Here is a 23,420-nt window from a genome sequence, read left to right as displayed (position 1 = left end):
AAAAGTATATAAAAATTGATTTAAAAAAATATAGACATCTAACACATTACCTAAAAAATGACAGCACCTTTAGAAATATATTTACTGAGAAAAATGGTGATGTGGTCAATACTTATTTTACCCGCTGTGTGTGTGTATGTATATATATATATATATATATATATATATTTTTTACTGTAAATGTGCTGAAAATGTGTTATTGTTGTGGAACGAAGTGTCATAATTCACAATAATTATATAATTGTTATGACACTTTGTTCCACAATAATTACACATTTTCAGTAAAAAAAAAAAAAGAAATTTTGAGAATTTGCTTATTGACGTTTGTTCTGAAAAAAAAAAATTATATATATATAATGCAACAAATGTAATTGTGCTAAAACAGCTTGCAATCAGTTTATGCTAAATATGTTTGTTTTTTTAAGGTAAAATTGACCTGGAGATATTTGTGTGAAAATCACATCTTGGTCTTTACAGTTGTCCTCAAACTGATGTGCTGTGTCTGGTGTACTTCCTGTAGTGTAAAGATATCCTCTGCACTATAGTGCATCCTTGTGGTGAGCACAAATACTCTGACATTTGTTTCAGAGATCAGAGATTTATCTGGCACACTGCTGGGACAGTGAAGTCACACACACCACACAAGCACTTTTATCATTTTGTTTTATTGGAAGCAAGTTGTGTGTGATCCTCAGTTCACTACAAAATGAATTCAACTCTTCCATCACCAGCAACTACACATGACAAGTTCAGAACTATGAGGCAAAACAAGAATAAAAACTTTATACAGTATAAACCACCCAGTTTTAAAAAATAAAACTGTTAAAAAGAAACTTTGAAAGCACTGAACCAAATGGAGATGAGCGATGACTTCTGCAGGCTTCACAGTAAACCAGAGAGGAAGCTGGACGCGGCTTTAATTGTCTCTGTGTTGTTCAGGTGTGTGTGTGTGTGTGTGTGTGTGTGTGTTTGAGCGGCTCATCGGATCCTCTTCTGCTGTCGCGCTCGATAGATGTCGTGGATGGGAGGTGCGATCGATCCTTTGTCTTCCTCCTCATCTGAATCAGCGTTAGGTCTTTTCAAGGACTTGTTTGCCACAGCGTGGTTCTCCACAGGTCCGTTTCCTTCGCTGCTCATCTCGAACTGCTTCCCAGTGATCATCTCCACAGCAGCATCAACCGCTAGAGAGAGAACCAGAGCGTGAGCTTTATAGTCCATGAACGTCTGAATCTCACAAAACCTTGAAAGAACGCATCACAGTTGATCGCCTTCACATTTTGTTACTTAAATGCCAAACAATTTTATTAAAGAGTGAAGTGTGTTATTAATTACGTTCTTTTTAAATTATAATAGCTTTAACAATTTTTACTAATAATGAGAAGCTATCAAAAGTAATAAGAACCACATTATATTACCTTTAACTCACCATTCAAAATATTTTATTAGTAAAATTTTTCAATGTTTTCAGAAAAGCCTTTGGCTCATGAAGGCTGCATTTATTTGATCAAAAATGCAGTAAAAGTAAATTGTTATAATTTAAAATAACTCTAAAATGCAATTTATTCCTGTGATGCAGAGCATTACTCCAGTCTTTAGTGTCACATGATCTTTCAGAAATCATTCAAATATGATTTGCTGCTCAAGAAACATTCATTATTAAAGTAGAAAACAGTCGCGCTGCTTCATCAATTTAATGCATCACTGCTGGATAAAAATATTCATTTCCTTCAACAACAACAAATCTTACTGACCCCATACTTTTGAAAAGTATATCATTGTAATTTGAAACATTTATAACTTGTAGTTATATTTATTGTACTGCTGTTTAGCACAGCAGACTGAGATGAGAATAATGTGCTGATATTCTGTGATACTTACTCTCTGGTAACACACATCTTCTGAGAGACTCTATCAGCTCATCAACCTGCACAAAGGGACCCTAAAAACAAAAACACTCTCATGATCACACTGTCTTCAAGTCTGTGTTTAAATGTCTTGAGGATATCTTATCTGACATGCTACGGTTTCGTCTAAAGCATTTAAAAGAAGGAGAGGTGTTGAACTGACTGTAAAACAGCTGGGAGGAGGCAGCAGCTTCATGAGGATGACAGCAGTGGTAGGGACAGGAAACACTCCTCCAGGAACAGGATGCAGGCCGGGAGCTGTCAGGAGGACACGTCACCAAACTCATCAATGCACACAATCATCTCACTGCACAACTGGGAATGATCTATCCACATGTATTTCACAAACTTTTTCCCTCTCACAATTACGACTTCTTATGAACTGAGAGATAAACTCAGAATTGAGGTGCATAAAATCACAAACCTGAGAAGAAAAGGCCAAACTTTGAGATAAAGAGTTGCAATTACTTTTACTTTTTTATTGTGGCAGAAAAAAAAAAAAAATCCAAGATGTATACTCAGAATTCTTAAAAAAAATAAATAAATAAATAAAACTCAGCATTGTGGGATGTATATCATACTTGGAATTCCATTCTTAGAAAAAAAATCTGAAATTTCTGATGTAAACTCAGAATTCTAAGAAATCAAATTAGAATTGAAAATCAAGAAACCTTGCGATTGCGAGAAAGTCAGAATTGTGGGCCGTAAACTCAGAATTCTGAGAAAAATGTGAGAATCGTTGATGCAAACTTGGAATCCCAAGGAGGAAAAAAAAAGAATTCGAAGAAAAAATACAAAATTCTGAGAGACAGAGTAGCAAGAAACAAACTCAGAATAGTGTGAATGTGCAGAATCAGGCTTCCCAGGGATCCTCAGACGAGGCGTCTCGGAGTTGAGTGGTAAATGTCTGTGAGGTGCTGATACTCACGTGCTAGATGACGTGGCTGGAAGGGGATCATCTGGCTGGTGTCAGGTTTGGGATACTCGGGTTTGCGGTCGGCCTCGTCTTTCAGTGCAGGGGTGGAAGGAGTGACCACCGCCTCTGGCATCATTGCTGCGTATTTGGCACGAGACACGTCCTGCCAATCAATGCGTTCAGATGATAAGAGGATTGCTGTACTTAAATTACTGATGTACTTCATACGGTACAAACATATTCATATTGCTTTCTTGCGTGCTGTTTTCTCTCCACTGGCATTATTGTTGTGTGTTTATTGTCATCGAGAGAAAAGCACGCAGAATGATTGCGAATGATTCTATTTCCTGTCGTACCTTGTAGCCGAGGGCTTTGAGCTCGCAGGGGGAGCAGGGATATAAATCCATGAACTTGTATCTGTCCACCAGCAGAGCCGTCTCCTTTCCTTCATACTCGTCTTTGAAGGCCACGAAACGCCTTCGCTCCACCTTCAGGATACTGGCCAAGTCTCCAATGTTGCTTTCAAAGGCCAAGAAGCGCGCCCAGATTTCCCTGTTACACCAAAATCACACGTTAACATTCACTTTACATTTAACACTGGGTTAAAGTGTTAAAAAATCGAAATATTGAAAAAAATCGCCTTTAGAGTTGTCCAAATTAAGTTCTTATCAATGCATATTACTAACCAAAAATTACGTTTTGATATATTTATGGTAAGAAACTGACAAAATATCTTCATGGAACATGATCTTTACTTAATATCCTAATGATTTTTGGCATAAAAGAAAAATCAATAATTTTGACCCATACAATGTTTTTTTTGGTTATTGCTAAAAATATACCCCAGCGACTTCAGACTGGTTTTGTGCTGCAGGGTCACATATTTGAAAAATGCTCATGATCCCTCTTATTTTGTTTCAATTATGAACATTTTGCACATTCTGCAAGGGGTATGAAAACTTAAGAGCACAACTGTATTTGTTTGCACAGCTTGTAAGCTGTAAAATGTATGTAAACATATGTGTGTCATGCTATCACAAATTCACAAGATATTTTAGAATCCTATTGAGAAAAGTCCGATTCAAACATTTCCTTGCTTCAATCTGATTATTTCTGGTTCCTGGGGAACCTCTTTTCAATCTGACTGAGCCATCAATTAATTCACTAACTTGCGTGAAACATCAAATGTTAATGAGTGTTAGTCCAGAGTTAAAATAACTCCGACTAGAGCAATTATAAAGTGTCAGAAGCCTAGCAGATAGCTAGTAATACTTAAGAGCAAATTAAAAGAAATAAATGGTATATATTTGCGAAAAATAATCAGTAAAATCCCACTAACCCAGATTTCTCAGGGGAAAGACTGCCGGACGTCAGGACTCTCTCAAACAGGACTCTGGTGTTGTTGTCCTCTGTGATGGAGGGAAGGGCAAACAGCTCAATAATTCATTGTCATTTATGAAAACTCACTTCTGGCCAGGTGTTTTACTTCTTTTTCTTTTTTGGTAATAGCCTAGCGACAAGATAAACACGGCCGATGTTTACTGCATGGCAAACACCGTCTCCTAGCTATCTGCTTTATACAGGAGATGGATGCTTAGTTTGCTCCTGTGTCAGATATCATAAGCGTGTGTAAATAAACAGCCATCTCGAGAGCGTGTCAATAATACACAATCTCTCAAAGCTTGGGCTGAAACAGTTTTTCTCCAGCGTTGCACCGATGTGATACAGGCTGGATGAAATATGACAGGGCAGAACAAGTGTAATACATGTCACCGATTGTTTGGAAGCAGATTAAAAGGAGACGTGTGCATGGAGGGAATAGCGTTCTTACCGTTTAAGTGAGAGAGGTAATCAATGTACGCCAAAATGTATTCAGGAATGTCACCGTATTTCTTCAGTCCAAGCTCAAATATCTTAAAGGCCACAGATTTGTCCTGTCGGCAAATGAAAAGACATCCAGATACTTCGTTTTATGTCTGGATTACAGATATTGAGAGATTCTCAAATATTTGAATGGTGAATATAAGAGAAGTTACCTTGCTGCAGTAGTACTCCATAAGAGCAGCGGTGACGTACACGTGATGCCGTGTGCGAAGATCCTCTCTGGCCTTCTTAAAGATGGTGCGGCCAGACTTGATGCCTTCAGCTCTTCTGGCAAATTTCATGTACTGGATATAGACCTGAACAATTCAAGAGCACCAAAGGACAGTCACTCTTTATACACAGTGAAAACAAGGAATTCCCCAGATACTTCTGGTCAGCCATTCAAAATAATTCCTCGAATCACTCAGAAATCAGACACACTAGCAGGTTTTACTCCAGAGCAGCCATTTTATTATTATTATTTGTCATTTGTCTCCAAAGAGAGCTGAACTCACCAATGTAGGGTCAATATCTTCTATGGCCAGGAGGCGGTTGTAAATACTGTGAACCTTCTCATGCTTCATGCGACTCTGCGAAACACAGGTTAAAAATATAGATGGACAAAGATCGAATTGTCAGATTGCAGGGAACAGGACTTTTTTGCTCTTATGAAATAAAGTTTAATTAATTGTTTAAGCTCCCTCCCAAATAATGAACGACAACAAACATTAAAAATAATCATGACAAATCAACCAGGGTTATTATAGTTAACTAAATATAAAAATACACATTTTTTTTGCATTAAGATTTTTTTTATAACTAAAAAATACTACTAATAAAAAAACTACATGTATAACTAAACATAAAAAAATTTCAAATATACAATAAAATTTCTAAAAATGTAAAATAAAAATGAAAGTGGTATATATAAAATTCTATAAAATTCAATATTTAAGTAACACATAGGTTAACATCCACATATTCAGTACTAAGAAACTGAAGTGAACTATTCTTACAAATGCAAAAAAATAAAAATAAAAAACCCAGGTTATCTACATTTAGAAATCTTAAAGATACGGTACAGCCTATTTAATTGTAAAGGTAAAACAATAGAAAAGACATAGAAAACTGCGATTAAACCAAATTGCAAGAGACCTTGACTAACATAAGCAGATTTCATGAAAGACCTTAAAATGCAGCAAAAGTGTAGAACAGGCTTTTATAGGTAATAACAGCTCAGGTCATCCAGAGACATCTTACCTCTTCATAATCTGCAAAAGAGAAATAGAGCAGCATGTTCTTCTTGAGCAGAGTTCCTATGGCACGCTCGTAGATGTTAGCGGCCTCATCACTGAACAGCTTGGCATTGTTCATGTCCTGAATGAGGAGATCATGAGTGCGATTAAATAAGATTAGCATTCAACACAACACCTAAATGCAACCAAAGAGAAACAATTCTGTAACCATTTTTAATGTCCATCACCAGCGGTAAAACAGTGTTTATATAAAACGATTCGCAAACCAACCCCTTTTTCTGCCAGCAGTTTGCTGGACTGCTCCAGGTACTGGGCAGCTTCGTACCAGATGTCCGGGTGATGGCCGAGCACCAGAAGGCACTGCTCAAAGGCGAACATCACTGCAGGTGACAAATAACAAATACTTTCAAATCTTCTCCATCCATCAGCCTGAGACTTAACTCCACCAGAGAAGATTTCAGACTGTATTTTGCAATTCACTTCAGTCCATTTGTGTTTATATTGTTGCAAAATGTAAACTGTAGTATTGCACAGCTCTGTATTTAAAGATAAGCATGTTATATTAACATATTAAAGCATATTAAACTCAAATGCATATTTGCAAAATGTAAACTATGTTAACGTCCATACGGCATGAAGATATTATAAACATTAACATCATGATTTTCTGTATAGCTGCTCTAAAATAAATGATAGCTGTTGTAAAATAAAGCAGATGCTCTACTCAGGACTAATGAATCTTCCTGTAAGTCACCTCTCTTGGTGATGAGGGTCTGATCTTCTGTACGCAGTGGGTTGCTCTTCTCCCATTGGATGTATTTCTTCCACATCTCCACCTGCTGGGCCTCCTGTGGGGAGTTCTGGGGCGGCACCGAGGGGGCGTTCCGGTCCAAACCCTTCATCACCGTCTCATACTCCTGAACGGGATTACAATCACACCATCAGTATAGAGAAATGACAACAGAGGAACATGACGAGGAGAAAGAGATGCAGATGCGATTGTGAGAGATTTCAACGAATAGTATTTTATTTTTGAGCTTTTTTGCAAACCACTACTGCTGTATCCCATCATACACTTTCACCCATGCAGAACTCACCTTGGCCACTCTCCTGGCGTTCATGTAGTCTCTGCTCCGGTCTTCAATCATCTTTTTGGCCAAGTGCACGTTTATGCCCTTTATGATGAAACAAAAGCTATTTATGGACGGTATGTGCACATTACAATCAAACTAAACAATAGAAAGCTGAAGATAATGTGCTCCTAACAAATCAGAATTCTCGCTGAGTGTCCTGAAGCAGAATAACACACCCATCCATAATTTCTCACCTCTTCATACTTGCTGTAGTCCCTCCAGAGCTGCTCAATGTTAATCATGGGGTTGACGCAGCCTCTCTGATAAACTCGTCTGACGGCTGTGATGCGCTGGTTCTCAGCGTATGACCCCACGGCCTCTCTAGAGGCAAACATAGAGAGCCCTTCAAATGCCTAAAGAACTTCTTTAATGACCATGAAATGTGTTTTGAAAATATAAATGGTGTACTTACACTCCTTTGAGGAAATTGATGTAATCCACCCAAATCTGAGAGAAGGAGAAGAGTTTTGAGCTAAAGTACTTAAAGCCATAGAACACTTTAGGATAGAACGAACTGCCAAAACGCTCACCTGATAGGACATAATCTCCATCCCAATCTTATCCAAGGCAAAATCATAAGCCTGTGCCATCTTTTCCCTGCCAAAGGACAGCACATTGTTAGTATTTCAAGACACTTTTCTAACAATGCACAAGAAAGTGACCAAGTGATAAAACCATCAACCAATAATGTGCAACTTAAAGTAAAAGTAGGCCTAAATCTGTTAAAAAATAAATAAATTCAGGTCCAGAAATCTTAATTTTTTATCCCTCCCATACAAACTACAGTAGTCAGCATTTGAAGTGGATCAAAAAAGTTCAAAGTTGTCACAAGCCAAGAACACATTTTGCTTTTAGGACAACTTTGATGAAAGGCTTCGATCCACTTCAAATGTTGACTAGTGTATATTATCAGCATAACAGCGAGAATCAATTTGGTTATTAATAATTGTCCCTCTTTTTTTACTTTAATGACAAAACTTGATATTCATGTTATCCAGCATTATTTCAGGAAGTTTCAAAGAGCATCTTGTGTTTCCATGGAAAATAGAAAACCAGACATGATAGTTTGCATAGTCATCATCAAAAACTGACCTTTTTGATAAGCAAACTAATTATAATGCATGATCAGATTTTATTCCTATTCATTCTACATCATCTGTTTTAGCATTCAAGTAACTTCTTTCTAGATTTTGAATTGTGTCCTCAGAGCTTTCTGAACCCTCTGTATATTAGTGTATTATCAATCACCTTCTCCTCTAGATTAAGTCACCTGATCACTACTTTAAAGCCATATAAACACAACTGTGTCACATACTTATAGCTGGGCAGTTTCCCTTTGGTTTCCCGTACATATGAGAGGTAACACTTCCACAGGTCAATGTGCAGAACCTTCATTAAGCACCTCTGAAATAACTGAGCAAGAGAGACACAAAACACAGCACATAAAATTACAGTACGGACTCATGCACACACACTTTTGATTACAGCAATCCTTAAACAAAATATTACTGTGATAGTAACACCGTACAGACTTAGGATAGAGAGAAGATTCTAGATTATGCTCTAAGATTAAGTAAAAATATACTGAAGTTATAATTATGCTGCTTATAATCATGCTCAGTATAATCCTGGATGATTAACATTCATATGTCATTGCATTTGCACGGTAATCTAAAGTAATGCAAAGAATACCATGTCCTAAAAACCACAGTAGCACCATGGTCCTTTAGTGTTACAGTTTTCAGAAACGAAAGGGTCATGTGAGGTACCCAGTGTGACTGATGTTTTGTTGCTAAAATGCATTAACTGAACTGGGATCAAAAAAGACAATATATCCAACGAAGAATCAGATCTGTAATCAGCTTTTCCTCATTTTATAACCTCTGATTGCTGGATTTAGAAGAGCAAACAGGATATTTCTAGTCAAGCAGGGTGTTATTTTACTTCATCTTGATGTTTACTCTGCCTGAGCTTTTAAGGTCTAAAGTGGTGACCTACATAAAGCTTTTATCTCACACCTGTGAATCAGAGTAATATCACACGATCAATACATTCGACAACAAACGCTTACCTTTTCAACCTTGTCATAGTTTTTAGCCTTGATCTGTGGACACATTTGAAAACCAGTATTATTAAAAAGTGATGGTCTGTAGAAAGACTGATTTTCTCCACACACAAACCCTTCAACGTCAACAATGTGACATTCACACAACTCTGCATACTATTGTGACAGTGAGGTCAATTTATTAAAAACGTGTGATGCTGCATATAGTCACATGATTCACTAGAGTTTGAAGAATTACTCATTTTGTGTGAGTGTGTAGACAGGCCACAAAGCAACCGATGGGTATTGGGCATTATGTGTTAGTATAAATATAAAATTTTTGGAGTGCATAGTCCTAACCAAGCATCGACCCTATGAGCTGCATCTGAAGCTTTTACAAAGCTACTGTTTTTGGCTCAGTAAGTAAAACAAGTACTATAGAGTTGGGAATGTGTCATATGAAATATCACGCTCAAATGATGAAGATAACTTACAATACAGGTTTACTCAAGTTTATTTCTCTTATTCAGAATCCTCAGAGGTTACAAATCAACATTTAATCATTTTTGTAGTAACATTTAAACCTATAAATTTATTAAATAAATGATTTGCTTTGAATAAGAGCCAACAATAAACACTGACATTGTAATACGTTTATCAAAAAACACACACCAAGAAAACAATCTCGTATCATTTCTCACCACTACATCATACACAGAAAAATAAAACTTCAAGGCTCAACAATAAGGATTTATCTCTGCTGGCATGACACAAATATAATAAATAGCTTTTTGTGTGTAAGAGAAAAACGATATAATTTTTCATTAAACTCTATAATTTCCCCCAAAGTTGCCACAAACTGCAATGAGAGTTTTAAAGGAAGCTGTTGGGATGGGATATAACAAAATAAAAAAGGTAACTGCAATTGAACTCACAATACAGAGCCTTTTCCTCACGATTCTGAGTTTATAAAAGATTGGGAGTTATAAACTAACATCATGCAATTCTTGAGTTTTTTCCCCCTTAGAAATAAAAATAAACTTTTTTGTGAAAAATTGTGAAATAAAAAGTTGCAATTATATTTTTGCAAGTTTTCTAGTAGCAGAAAAAAACAACTGTGAGATGTAAATTTAGAACGTCGAGGAAATTGTTAGTTTTTATTCCGTGGTAATGAATCTTGCAATTCTGACTTTTCTTTGACTTGCTAGAAATAAAATCTCAATTGTGAAATAAGCCACAATTTTCTAATTCTGTGCGGAAATGGGCTTGCATGGCTATGAATTCATTAACATGCTTTACAGTGCAAAAAAAGTCTTTTGCTGGTCCCTCACACAATTTCCTCCACAAAAATCTTCATTTATTAGCCAGTTATAATAATGATTTGCAACAAATGCTTAATAAATCACAGAAATCCAGATGTTTACATTTGCAAGGCATAAACATATCATGGGATGCATGATTTAGTAGTGAACTGATAGGGCAAGTGATTCTGGGTAACTGGCCTAAAACTCAAAGTCAGAGTCATGAACTTATGCAAGTTTCAGTATTCTGATCAAGTAAATATATAAATGCAAATGCATTCCTAAAGACAAACAGCAGGTAAGTGTGAAAATTCTCTGATAACTGATTTTAAACATTTAGGGAAATCGTTTGGAGAACTGTGCTATGGTAGTAAAAACTAGATGAGCGAGAACTTGCAAGAGTGAAGCGGAAATACAAAGACTACCTGAAACCAGATGTTTGAACCTTAGTCAGAGCAGATGCCACGTATTGGCAATTTTCTCCAAATTATTTCACTAAATGATTCAGAGGTACAGAAACCATAGGATTGTGTAACTACCTTTTTTTTTTTTTTTTTTTTAAATAGACTACCAAAAAACGATTGGGCATTATCAAACAGACCATCAGGGACTGAAGCATTTTGACTGATAACAACATGTATGCTAAAAGCATATTTCTTTTAGCTGAATTATGTTCTTAATTGTCTGTGCAAGTGTACTGTACTACATCTTAGTGTAGCAACATTAGAAGAAACAAAAACTTTAACAGAAAACAAATCAAATTGTTAACATTAGATTAAATGGCTGCTGTCATCACTAAAAGGACAGTTTACCCAAAAATGAAAATCTTTATCATTTACTCACCCTCATGTTGTAACCTTACTTTCTACTATAGAACATAAAAGAAAAAAGTAAAAACATTAAACTGTTTTCCCTTCATGCAATTGCACAGGCAAAACAAAAAGATCTTTTAAAATGTCTATTTTGTTCCACAGAGGAACGTCATAATTTTTTTTTTCATTTCAGAGTTAACTACCCCAAAGTCCATTTCAGATAACCTCTGTGGTCCTTCATAACGTTAAATCGCATTAGCATGTCTAAGATCAGCTGTAAGAGGCAGCTAGCAGTGTGTCTGTGCTCCAGGGCAAATGGTGAGAGCCTGACATACTTCACCAGCCACTCAACAGCTCCAAATGAATCAAAACTCAGTGTGAAAAATACAGGTACTGAGGCAGAATGGCTCTGGGGCACGATCACTGCGGACTGCCGTCTCCACGCCTCGGACAGATGCACGCATGCACACACACTCACTGACACAAATTACAATGCACAGTACAACGACAAGCCAAACTGGTTACAGTGCATTTATTACAGTAGGGGCAAAAAGAACAGTTTGGTCAAAACCAAGCAGTTTTAACTAAGGGTGGAGAAGCTTGAAGAATCATCAAACAGCAGTTATTTTCATGATTAGAAATACTCAATCATTCTGTGAGTAATCTGATCCAAATCAGTGCATAAACACCCAAGTGATTTCTTCTTGATTGTTCTAATATGCACCTTATTTTTGACTTAAATGTGCAAGGCTTCCAGTGCCACTGACTTCCCATTATTTTAGCTGTACAGATACAGTCTGTTGTGTTGCTTGCTATTGCAAACTGTGTTTTTTTATTATTATTATTCATTATGAAGATCATAAACACACTGCTTTGTAGCACTTTTACTGTTTACAGCACTTTGTTATTCTTTAAGTGCCTAGTAAATCTGAAGGCTTGCACATTTAAAGAAAACAGCTTCACGTTGCAAAATAAGGTGAATACTACCTCAATTGAGTAATGAATCGCATTAAAATTTCTAGACCTTTTAAAGTTAAATGATAACAGCAAAAATTTGTTTACGCTTAGCGGGTGGGGAAATCACAATTGGGGATCTGAGACTAAGAAAACTGATATTATTATTATTTTATATATATATATACACATACATACATACATACATACATACAAAAAAAAACATATATACATACATATATATATATATATATATAAAAACACAGCTCTCCAATTATTTGGACATACTATCCATGGTGAGGTCTCTATTTGGAGAAAAAAAAGTTGTGGATGCGCGATTGGAAATACAATCCTAACTGCCCCTCGTCTAAGATCCATCCCAATTGCATTTTATCTTTCGGATGCAGTAACGATTAAAACCTTTTGAGCCCGCAAATCAAAATTTACACAAACACTTCAACTCAAAAGAAAAAATATATATTTATTTTAAAGTGATCGAGTTATTGAACGGAATTGTTTGAAACGTTTCTACAATGCATTCACAATATTTCTGCAAGCTGCTGAAACTAATTACAAAAACGAGTAGTAACATTAGTCTTAATTTATCTTGAAGAAAATGTAGGTTATTTTATTGATATTATACGCATTTCTTTGGGAATGAATCATGACAGTTTTGGATTGAAAAATGAGAAACTCTTCTGTGTACTGTTTCACTACTATTAATAATTCACCAAAAACATTTTGGTCTATTTTTTTCATAACTTTATATTAGGAAAAAGCAAAAGCTTATTTGAGAGAACAGTGGACGGCAACATTTGCAAAGGTGGGATAGGTCAGTGTTTTACGGTGGGGCAAAGGCTCGATGTAATGATCAACTTAGGCAGAAAGAAGAAAAAAAATGACTACAATCACCCTCCACCAAAAATTTCTAAGAGTATTACAAAATAAGTTACACATTCAGCTTTCTTAGTGGTATTACTTCATTTATACCCAGAGAAAAAAAATATGATTTGCCAATTTAATGGGCAAAAAAAAAAGATCTAGAAACGTAAGTGACTGCACTAGTTAATGTGAAGTTAGTGGAGTTAAACGTGTGCACCTAAATGTTACATGTAAGATACTTACCATTACAATAATTAATGTTCCTAAACCGCACACCTACATATGAAATTCATGCTTTTTTTCTCCATATTCCCTTAAAGAAATACCTTGACATGTAAAAGCATGTGGCCAGGTGTTGCATTTTGTGGTGGCGAGTGTGCACTTGCAAAATCCCATTTAATTTGCCTCAGGATTTAGACAAACTAGTTAATGTGAAAAACAACATAAAACCAAAAACAAAAATCGACAAAACCATAAAAAAATAAATAATAATATGGACAAAATCTTGAATAATTAACCACAACAACCTCAAAGAAATGACACAGGAGGCAAGAAATTGACACAAGTAATAAAGGCTAAAGCACTCCAATACCATTAAAATCGTTTTAATGCTGTTGCAGATAAAACATGCAACAATATCACCTCATAAAAGGAAAAGAATGACGTGAGAACCCCTAATGAGTTTCCCTGGACTCCCTGAGATTATTTTGCATTGCTGGTGTCGTGTGAATATCACATTGTTGATCAAAATGCACAGATTTAAAAAAATATATATATATTTAATTAAAATAAAGTATAACCTCGGCTTCAATGTATAGCTTCCAGAATCTGCCCGAACTGGGAAACTGGGCGACAAGTCGCTCGTATGTCTTCCTCGCTTTGTCTATGGGTTGATTCTAAAAGAAGCGAAATTCATTTACATACAGAATCATAAGGTACGTCCCAAAGATGAAACAGCATCAGGTGAGCTGTCAGAGACCCCCGTTCCCTCCCAAAAACACGTCACCCCGGGTAAGAAGGAATGCAACCCTGTGTCACTAAACCTGTGCTTCACGAATCAGTATGCTCCAAGCGTCGAGGTCATACGGGTTTTCTTCCAGCTTCTTCTCTGCTTTCTTCACCTTCTCTGGGATGTACTCCGCCGCCTGTGGAGGGAAACAGAAAGGTGTGATATGAACGACACGTGCAACTGAAGAAATGAGTGCATATTCATATTTTGGACGTGTATATAACCATGAGCCGAACTGCTATGTTAACAGATCTCAATCTCTGACCATGAGGTTTTGCAAATCTCTCACATCAAGCACACGTCTTTGAGTCTCTACTGATGATATATAACACAAAAGGGTCTAATAAACACACACAACACACACTCAGGGATTTAAAACCACCAAAAACACGTTTAACAACAAGAGCTCCTAGTTGAAATACAGCTGTTGCATTTCAAAACGTGCCTTTATAGAGAACATTTTCACACAAAAACACAACCTCTCTTAAATACTTAAAGATAACTAAGTCTCATCGTTCAGTTAGCGTATATTTTGATATCTGAACTCTGAGGGAAAGTAACAACAATGGCATCGTGGCGCTGCGGTCGCCTTTCATCTGAGCAACAGCGTTACGTCAACGTTTCTCTATTCTACTGTCGCCACGATTTCACTTATTACAGTAACGCCAAGCACACACTCGACGCATTGTATCATAGACGTGCTTTTAACTCGTAAACATCGACACAACAGTCCGCTTCAGGAGCGATCTCAGCGGTTACAGGCCGCGAACACGAGCACTTGATCTCGCGAACACTCCACGTATGTCTTTACTTTACCTGGTCCGGAGGAGTTTCGGTGGACATGATGGAATACGAGTGCGATCCGAGTAAAGAAACGTCGACTGCTCAGCTATCGCAAATAAACTAAGCGCAGACCGTGGTTACTGCAGCATTGTTTATGTGTGCAGACTCTTTGTGCGGCCGCTCGCCTCTCACCGCGCACTAAAATGGCAGCAGACAGCCCGAGCGGAGAGGTTGCGCCACGCCCACCGGAAACGTTTTACTTCAAAATAAAAGCCGCTCGGAATCGAATCGAATGGTCGTTAATAATAACAATAATAAATTCGAAATATGATTTAGCATACAAAACAAATGAATTCCTTGAAGTCACTTCAGTAGGCCTATGTGTCATGTTTTAAATCGCTAGCTTGTTTGGAAGGGAAGCTACATTTAGGTTACATGTACTATTATAACCTCATGTAAACAGACGATGCTCCATTATACAAATAACTAAGTACAGACAAGTATCCTTATTTACTGTTCATTAACACGAATTGCATCTATATGTGTTTATGTATTGATGAAATCACTACTTTGTAATAAAATGAAAAATATATTCCTGTAAACAGTGAAATATATTCATCTAATATATCTATTCAGTCAGATATAAAGTATTCCAGTACAAGCAATGTCCATGAAGTAAATTTTTTTTTTTTTACACTTTGTTTACAAATCGATTAAATATCACAATGTCAGACTATTTAATATGTTTTTTTTAAAATCACATATAGAGTATACATGTTATGTGCATTCCTCAAGCAGCAGTCGGAATTCCACGAACATTCCATTAGAATGTCTGAAAGAATCAGCATCACACACTAATGATGTCACAGCAGTGCACTATTAATGAAGCCGCAGGAGTCCATGAGCCACACTCATCTAGAAATTGGAAATTTACTGTAATTAGTGTTGGATTATAGTGGCTTGTGATAACAATGGCTTGTGATAATAGAGTTCAGTCAGACAGTTACCGAGAACTGGCTTCTGCGGCCCATTTGGCTGCACAACTTGCTGTACCACAGCTGAAGGATGCCACTTTTCAGTCAGTCATCTGCAACTTTATGTGGAATTTGACAGAGCAGTATGTCGGTTCTTTATATTAGTGTAATTCTGTTATATTCTATTATGTTTTATACTGTTCTCTTTTAATATAATTATATTATCCATCAATCCATTTTCCAATCTGCCTATGTAGGGTCTATTCTATTCTATTCTATTCTATTCTATTCTGTTCTATTCTATTCTATTCAATTCTATTCTAAACTGCTTCTTCTATGTATATTATATTATATTATATTATATTATATTATATTATATTATATTATATTATATTATATTATATTAAATTATATTATATTATATTATATTATATTATATTATACTGTATTAACAATTGTCTATTTTTCAGGAATTTGGAAGTGATACAGGCAGCATTAAGCTACCCGGTAAGTGTAGTTTTCCACATTAATTAATACGCTATAAAAGTGTACTGGATGTATGCGGATAAAGCTGGATATATTTATAGTGGTTGCAAGTTGGAGTTATAAATTCAAGCTGTGATAGGGAAATCTGTAAGGTTTAAAATGATACATATAATTGTTAAGTTAGAACAGGAATGACGTATTTTATGCATTTGAGTATGTGTGTGTGATGCCAGCTAGTCCATGGATGATTGCTGTTAGCGGAGGATGATGGTTTTACTCACATGTGACTTGCATAAACATATTTTAGTATAAACACATTTACTTTGAAATGTCGCCCTGTGAAAGTGAACTGATTCAAGCTGTTTTGGAACAGAGCAAATGATCTGTGGATCTGAATATACCATAACCTAACATAAACTTAAAGTGGTAAAAACAAGTTTTGCATAATGAAACCTAAAACTCATTTTGCTTTTTTTCACACAGTTCTCCAGACAGCAAATCTATCAAATGCTGACTTCCATTGTAACATCAGCCGCCACAACTACAACTGATTTAATACCAAAACTGTCTATGATAGTAGGAATGACTCCGTCTGCAGTTGTAAACTCAAACAGGCCATCAGTGTCCTCGTCCACTGAGGATAATCATCAGGACACATCAGAAAGACCAGTGATCCTGAAGATGGAACAACTTCCATATGTGTATCCACTTGAATCACATTTTGGGATCACGGTGGATGGTCTCCTCAGCAGCGCTGACTGCGATTTCAGCGACTCTCTGGGTAAAGACAACTCGCGTTCCTCTGAACTCGCTGGCATTGTGGTGGAGGAAGTTCTTCACCGGGTGAATGTGGTGATGCACAACAGCGTCCTGAAGATCAATGCAGCCTCGTCACCATGCTTCGTTTACTTCCGCCCTGACGATTCCTGCACTGATGTTGGGGAGTTACTGATCAGTGGTGTCACCCGAAAGCTGAGTGCTTTACATTGCCACATCTCCCGCGCAGTGGCCACGACAGCCATCGGCACGGTTCTTGCAGCAATAGAAGGCAAACTCCCATGCGCTCTCAGCCCGAGCCATTGGGTGGAGGTCACAAGCAATGTTATTGACTACATTGTGGAGGATGTCATTAGAGCCTGGTCAAACAATCCCTCTGCAGCATCCAGATTATTGGAAACCATGCCTGTCCCAGTTCTGAGGCCGTCTTTTGAGTCATCTGAGGGAGGAATGTCACTCATCCTGCTGGAATCAAATCATCCCTCATGCAGTGACAGGCCAAAGACCAGCTTATTTGATTCACTGATGACCGCTCTATATGTGTCGAAGTGCAGCGGTCACTTCAGCTCACAGGACAACAGTCACGCAGCCTCGGAGCGTCTGCATCAAAGATTTGCAGATTTAATGAACTGCGTCTTACGAAGCAAATCGAGTGTCTCGAAGGAGGTCAGAATGGCAGCTATAGACTTTCTCCTTTATTTTGTGGAGGAACTCGTGCAGCGGCTTTTTGTGTCCTCCGCTTTCCCCCGTCCTGCGACACTCCCTGAAAATACTCCAGTAATGCCCTTCATCATCACAGAAGAGGATTTTGGTCTGACAGTGGTGGATCATCTGGGAGAGCTGCTGGTCAGTCAAGTTTTCGACATGCTGGGAAAGAGATTTCCATCTGGTGAATCTGTCAAGAGTGATCAGAAGAGTCATGACGTGTCAATACAGGAGGATCTACCAGAACTGACCTTCAGAGAGAAACTAAAGATGATGAAATCAAACGTCCTTAAAAAGGTCATTTCTCCTCCGTATAAGTGCGCTACCTACTCTCTGTGCTTATTTATTGAAATAAAGTCTGTTTTGTTATTTGTTTGCAGCTTAAGAATCCTTTCAGATCCAAGAAGGAGAGCGAGAACAAGGATGATGATGAGGAAACAACAGAGGAGAACGCAGACGGAAATACAACAGCTCCAGAACCCAAAGAGAAGAAGTCCTTTTCAGGGTTCACGGTTTCCTTTTCCATGAAAATAAAGTATCTTACATGATTTTAGTCTGCAAGTGCTTTTTTTTGCCCCCAAAGAAATCCTTGCAGCTTGAGGTTGCAACAGCAGGGCTGGCTGCGCAGGAGCCCCTAAATATAGTCACTGAGAGTCATTAGAGATCATTACTGCTCTAATGTCCTTAGAAATTTGAAAAATATGTAAAAGCAAGCCGCTGGGTTCATATCTATAACATCTGCAGAAGTTTGTGTTGTTGCATGTGTGTGTGTGTGTGTGTGTGTGTTGAACACAGACACCTTGGTAGACTCTCTCTCTCTCTCTCTCTCTCTCTCTCTCTCTGTGTTTTTGTATTTCATGTATTCTCTCTATGTAAAGGTTTACGTGCATATGTATTTTTGCACTTTGTTAACATTTAGCACTTTGTTTTAAGGTACAGAAATATATGTACAAATAAAGAAATAATATAAATAATTTGTGAAAACGTGATCTATATGTACACTTGTCAAAAAATACAATTGTTAAAATTAAAACGAAATTAAAGAACACATTATTATTATTATTATTATGGTGTTGTTGATGATGATGATGATGATGATGATGATTTAGGGGCAACTGGAAAAGTGGTACAGGTGCATCTCAAAAAATTAGAAAAAGATATTTGACTTTCATGAGTTGTAAGCTTTAATAATCAAAATTAAAACAAAAAAAACTGTTGAAATGTTTTACTTTACATGTAACGAATCTAGAAAATATGAAAATTTCACTTTTTGAAATAAGTTACAAGTATTTTTTTCTTTTTCACGATATTCAATTTTTCTGTATAATTTACAAGCGGTAAAACGCTTTCATTTTAGTCAGGCACATTTTCAGACACCGCTGCTAACATTTTCCCAGCGTTCCTTGCGAGCGGCCTTTTCCTCCATTTTTGAGACGGAATCAGGTGAGCGGTTTAGAGCTCGACTTTAAAAATGTGACATTTTACCATTATGCGATGTAAACTAAAGCACAATATCTACCAGTATTAATAAAAACAGACCTAAAGTCCACAATCCGCGGAGCTGTGCCTCGTGCGGCAGAAGATGCTTTAGATTTTGAGCGGATTGTGAGCTGCAGCTGCTTCAGGCTAAACTCACCCTCAGTGCTGTGAACACACGCGCTTTAGGTGATCATGTGTGCGGGGTTCTGCTCTGATACTCTTGTTTTAAAGACGTAGTAACAACTATGAGCTGCGTGTAACTTTGTGTAAGAATTAAACCGCGTAGCGTCAGACTAAAGGTGTGTGTGTTTTGTTGTCATATTATGTTTGTGTGTGTGTTACACAGCTGTATATTCACTGCTCCCCAGACTAAAGGTGTGTGTGTTTTGTTGTCATATTAGGTTTATTTGACCTGGTCAGACCATCATCATGCCTGGCAGGTGAGACATGAAAGCTGTCACACACACAATCTGAGCTGATGTGTAGTTCAGAGTGAAAACAGGAGTGCGTTTAATATTATTAAGCCCTTTAATACTGCAATACTCTGCTGAAAAAGCAGTTGTACAAACATTTTATCATTTAATTAATAGTTTTAGCAATTGTAAAAAGTGTTTTGCTATATATAAAAGCTATTAGAATTTCATCTTTCTTTGTTTTTTCATAGAAATATGTAATGGTTGATTAGTTTGTGTTTCTAGATAAAGTTGTATTTTTCCCTGCTTGATATTCTCACTGTGTCTGTCTTTCTTTATGAGCCACAAATGCTGATGTATCAAATAATGATTAAAACTCAAGAATTGAAAAGATTCAGTAAATGGTTCCATTTATAAATAAATAAGTGTATGATTATTAAATGTTGCTTGGCTCACACATAGAGCTGAAGACAGATAAAGCGGTTTTGCCCTGTGTCTCTGTTAGGTTGTGGAGCAAGGCCATCTTTGCTGGCTACAAGCGTGGCCTGAGGAACCAGCGCGAGCACACCGCTCTGCTCAAGCTCGAGGGAGTCTACAATCGCGACGAGGTCGACTTCTATCTGGGCAAACGCTGTGCCTACGTCTACAAGGCGAAAAAGTGAGTGATGCACAGTGAAGTCTAGGGCTGTGCAGATAATCGAATACGATTTTCATGCGCATCTCTTCAGTAAAGGCGCTCCTGTGATTAGTAGTATATCTCCAGCATGTACGTTGCCAAGTCTGTGGTTGTTTTTTCATGTTCACAGGTTGAAGCGACCACAATACCAATAACGTGATATTTAGCCCCTAAAATGTGAATATTACCAAGGCAACCCTGCCAAAAAAACGTATATTTTAACCCCGGGATGCAATTTTTATCGGGGAACCTCCTGGAAACGCGATTGGGCTAGTTTTGGACTAGTTTTGAGAAGCAACTGGGCAGGTTTTGTTTTGAAAACCTGGCAACCCTGATCTGAATGCACGTGCTGGAGATATACTACTAATCACAGGAGCGTCTTTACTGAAGAGATGCGCATGAAAATCACATTTGATTATTTGCACAGCCCTAGTGAAGTCTCTTATGTGTGTGAGGGACGACTCGAGTCTGCGCTGCTGTCAGTAATATGTTTTCATGTTACGACAGTTTCTTTGGTATTATTCCAAAAAGTTCTTAATGCATTTTTTTTTTTTAATCTAATATGTTTAACCTTCATAATCAAACTGTTTTTCCATTTTATTTAGTCCAAAATAGCATACACATCATTAAAAAACATACAAAAAGCTCAAATTTGGAAGTAAAGTGGGTTATGAATAGCTTTCGCGTTGACCGTTTGAATGTAATTGTGAAACATATTTTGACATTTGCGTGGAGAAACACGTTTCATCATTTCCATCGATGGCCTTGTTTGGTTTCTGTCAGTAGTTGGTGTTATTTAAAGTGTTTTGTATGTTGTCTGAAGAACACCGCAACACCCGGCGGTAAACCCAACAAGACGCGCGTCATCTGGGGTAAAGTCACACGGGCTCATGGAAACAGTGGAATGGTTCGTGCCAAGTTCAAGAGCAACCTTCCAGCGAAGGCTATCGGGCACAGGATTCGTGTGGTAAGGGTCTTAAAGTTTCTTGCTAATCTAACACACTTGTAAGGCTGGTTACGCTCTGTGTTTGCCAGTGTGTGTTGTCCAGTTTCATTTGTCCATTATATGCATGCTTTTATAATGTGGCAGTGACGAAAAATTAGTTTTTAAGATCGTGCCGGTTTAACAATTTCACAAGCTCTTGCTGATGTAGTGCTACCTTGTAAGTTTTAATCAAGTTCGTCTGTTGGCATTTTAGCAAGTATGGTCTCTTGAGCTTTACTGTGAAGTTTTGTCATTGAAGGTAAATTAATTGATGATATTCCTGCAGTGAAATGGCATTTCTTCCAAAGTTATGCTAGAAAGGAAGAACCTTGAGTAAAGAACATTTCTGAATTTAATGAGTGTAAGAGCCATGTCACTAGAGCAACTTGGTCTTGAACTTTTCCTTCCTCGAGGTCTCAGTGGGGGTTTGTAGTTCTCTCTCATGTGGCAACACACCTGACGAGAGATTTTGGTAGATCCTGTCGTATTTGATGTTTGCTAGGGATGTCAAACTCAGTCCTGCAGAGTGTAGCTGCAACACACCTGTCTGGAAGTTTCTCGTGTGCCTAGGAAAACCTTGATTGGCTGGTTCAGGTGTTAAATTAAAAGCCTGCAGGACAGGACAACCCTGATGTAGGATGTTTGGGCACAAATGCATTCCCTTGTACTTTACAATCTGCTTCAAGTTTAAAAAGGGCGTGAGGGTGTGGAGTTATTGATGCTGTAAATGTATTCACTTGAATTCGCTCCTGTGTGCAGGTTATGTTTGTGGCAGAATGTATGAAATCTCAGGTTCAAGTATTCAGCAATTAACTAATTTTTTTCCCTTTGTTTTTCAGATGCTGTACCCATCACATGTGTAACCTGCTTTTGTGTACAGACAATAAAAAACTGGTCCAAAAAGTTGCCTGTCTGATCTTCCTTCAGTATACAAAGCATAGTCTCTGCAGCCACTTTGAAATCTTGCTGGCTTGTGCTATTTTCTGCCCAGTTTTTTGTTTTGTTTTTCTTCAGTAGAACACCGTCTGAGAATTGTAGTGTTTGTATGGAGCCAGATTAGCAGAGGAACTGATGCTCCAGTTAAACTATCCATCTGTAGAAGAACTGAAAAGAGAAATGACAGGTTTCATCATCAACACTTCCTCACTTATGAGGACTGTTCGGCAGGGTTTAATGTAGATCAGGATACAGACAAAGGACGCTTGACTTAATGGTATGTAATAGCAGCTGCTGAGCTTGTAAGAAACCCCATTCAGTGACGTTTACCTGTCTTCATTTGACTAAATTAACCTGCGTAGTCAAGCTAGAGTTTTATACATCGAGTGTACAGTGCATACAATGAATGTAGTGACACAGTCAAGGCTATTTGGACACTAAAATATATATACACAAAGTGGTGTCCTGTGATGTTGGGCAGACAAATGTGGCATGATTCTAATGTTAATATTTATATCTAGTAAATAAAATTGCTTTTTAAAGTGAAGCTGGTAAGTGACATTAGAAAAATATGTCCTGTATCACAGATACAACGAGATTGTAATTAAATTATCTACTAATATGTAATAGATTAGTAGCTCTCTTATTAGACTAATTGATTTGTCTGAAGTGTGTGTGCACGCACGCACACACATATATATCTGAGAGTAACGCAATTTCGATTCTCTGTATGTATGTACTGTACATGTGGAAGAATTGACAATAAAGCAGACTTGACTTCATATATATAATGGTAGATAAGCACATTGGCTTTATGCAATGACTTTAATCTACAATGATTTGACTTAATTTATAATTTAACGTTTTGTTGAACTTGCAGCTAATGTATAATTAGATTGATAATACACTTGTTTAATATATACTGATATTTTAAATCATTTTTGGCTCCGTGTAGAGAGGAAATCCTGGACATGTTTTTGTGTTGCGACATAATTGCGGGTTAGTGTGCGTCAGATGTAGTTACCGATGAAACAGTGAAACGAGAGGAATATTATCCACATATTTTGCAGAATCATCATCGCACTGTACTTCGTGAAATTGTAAAATTCCACTCCAGAGCCTCGCGCTTGTC

At 37.3% G+C, this 23,420-nt stretch overlaps 3 protein-coding genes across 3 annotated transcripts; 2 read left to right on the top strand and 1 right to left on the bottom strand.

Annotated features, from left to right (window-relative positions):
- Positions 1 to 646: 646 nt before the first annotated feature.
- LOC109069419 (cleavage stimulation factor subunit 3-like) lies at positions 647 to 15,082 on the bottom strand. Its single transcript, XM_042743510.1, has 21 exons — positions 14,891 to 15,082; positions 14,109 to 14,210; positions 13,866 to 13,961; positions 9,144 to 9,176; positions 8,388 to 8,485; positions 7,603 to 7,669; positions 7,485 to 7,519; positions 7,267 to 7,393; positions 7,037 to 7,114; positions 6,694 to 6,856; positions 6,210 to 6,319; positions 5,944 to 6,060; positions 5,199 to 5,273; positions 4,857 to 5,000; positions 4,652 to 4,754; positions 4,160 to 4,229; positions 3,177 to 3,372; positions 2,833 to 2,983; positions 2,068 to 2,162; positions 1,879 to 1,939; positions 647 to 1,181 (listed from the first exon to the last, which is right to left on the bottom strand). Exons 1-21 carry the CDS (start codon positions 14,915 to 14,917, stop codon positions 979 to 981), a joined length of 2,151 nt encoding a protein of 716 aa, XP_042599444.1. The 5' UTR covers positions 14,918 to 15,082; the 3' UTR covers positions 647 to 978.
- Positions 15,083 to 15,644: 562 nt separating this feature from the next.
- Positions 15,645 to 18,413, top strand: LOC109069401. Its single transcript, XM_019086040.2, has 4 exons — positions 15,645 to 15,974; positions 16,302 to 16,338; positions 16,801 to 18,096; positions 18,180 to 18,413. The coding sequence occupies exons 1-4, from the start codon at positions 15,829 to 15,831 to the stop codon at positions 18,345 to 18,347; spliced, it is 1,647 nt and encodes a 548-aa protein (XP_018941585.1). The 5' UTR covers positions 15,645 to 15,828; the 3' UTR covers positions 18,348 to 18,413.
- Positions 18,414 to 19,142: 729 nt separating this feature from the next.
- Positions 19,143 to 22,255, top strand: rpl35a (ribosomal protein L35a). Its single transcript, XM_042743509.1, has 5 exons — positions 19,143 to 19,242; positions 19,680 to 19,718; positions 20,197 to 20,349; positions 21,190 to 21,334; positions 22,192 to 22,255. The coding sequence occupies exons 2-5, from the start codon at positions 19,708 to 19,710 to the stop codon at positions 22,213 to 22,215; spliced, it is 333 nt and encodes a 110-aa protein (XP_042599443.1). The 5' UTR covers positions 19,143 to 19,242; positions 19,680 to 19,707; the 3' UTR covers positions 22,216 to 22,255.
- Positions 22,256 to 23,420: the final 1,165 nt, after the last annotated feature.

Source organism: Cyprinus carpio, chromosome B18 (genome assembly GCF_018340385.1).
Source record: "Cyprinus carpio isolate SPL01 chromosome B18, ASM1834038v1, whole genome shotgun sequence".
NCBI classification, from domain to species: Eukaryota; Metazoa; Chordata; class Actinopteri; order Cypriniformes; family Cyprinidae; genus Cyprinus; species Cyprinus carpio.
This window is presented reverse-complemented; position numbering and strand designations above follow the sequence as displayed.

Excerpts from the sequence above, each read along its gene's own strand:
- LOC109069419 (XM_042743510.1), bottom strand. The coding sequence starts at position 14,917 with ATGTCCACCGAAACTCCTCCGGACCAG. Across the intron at positions 14,211-14,890 it reads CCGAAACTCCTCCGGACCAG|GCGGCGGAGTACATCCCAGA; the intron begins GTAAAGTAAAGA and ends TTCCCTCCACAG. Across the intron at positions 5,274-5,943 it reads CTTTTGCAGATTATGAAGAG|AGTCGCATGAAGCATGAGAA; the intron begins GTAAGATGTCTC and ends TGTGTTTCGCAG.
- LOC109069401 (XM_019086040.2), top strand. The coding sequence starts at position 15,829 with ATGGCTTGTGATAATAGAGTTCAGTCAGACAGTTACCGAGAACTGGCT. Across the intron at positions 15,975-16,301 it reads ATGTGGAATTTGACAGAGCA|GAATTTGGAAGTGATACAGG; the intron begins GTATGTCGGTTC and ends TCTATTTTTCAG. Across the intron at positions 18,097-18,179 it reads AATCAAACGTCCTTAAAAAG|CTTAAGAATCCTTTCAGATC; the intron begins GTCATTTCTCCT and ends ATTTGTTTGCAG.
- rpl35a (XM_042743509.1), top strand. Across the intron at positions 20,350-21,189 it reads TACGTCTACAAGGCGAAAAA|GAACACCGCAACACCCGGCG; the intron begins GTGAGTGATGCA and ends ATGTTGTCTGAA. Across the intron at positions 21,335-22,191 it reads TCGGGCACAGGATTCGTGTG|ATGCTGTACCCATCACATGT; the intron begins GTAAGGGTCTTA and ends TTTGTTTTTCAG.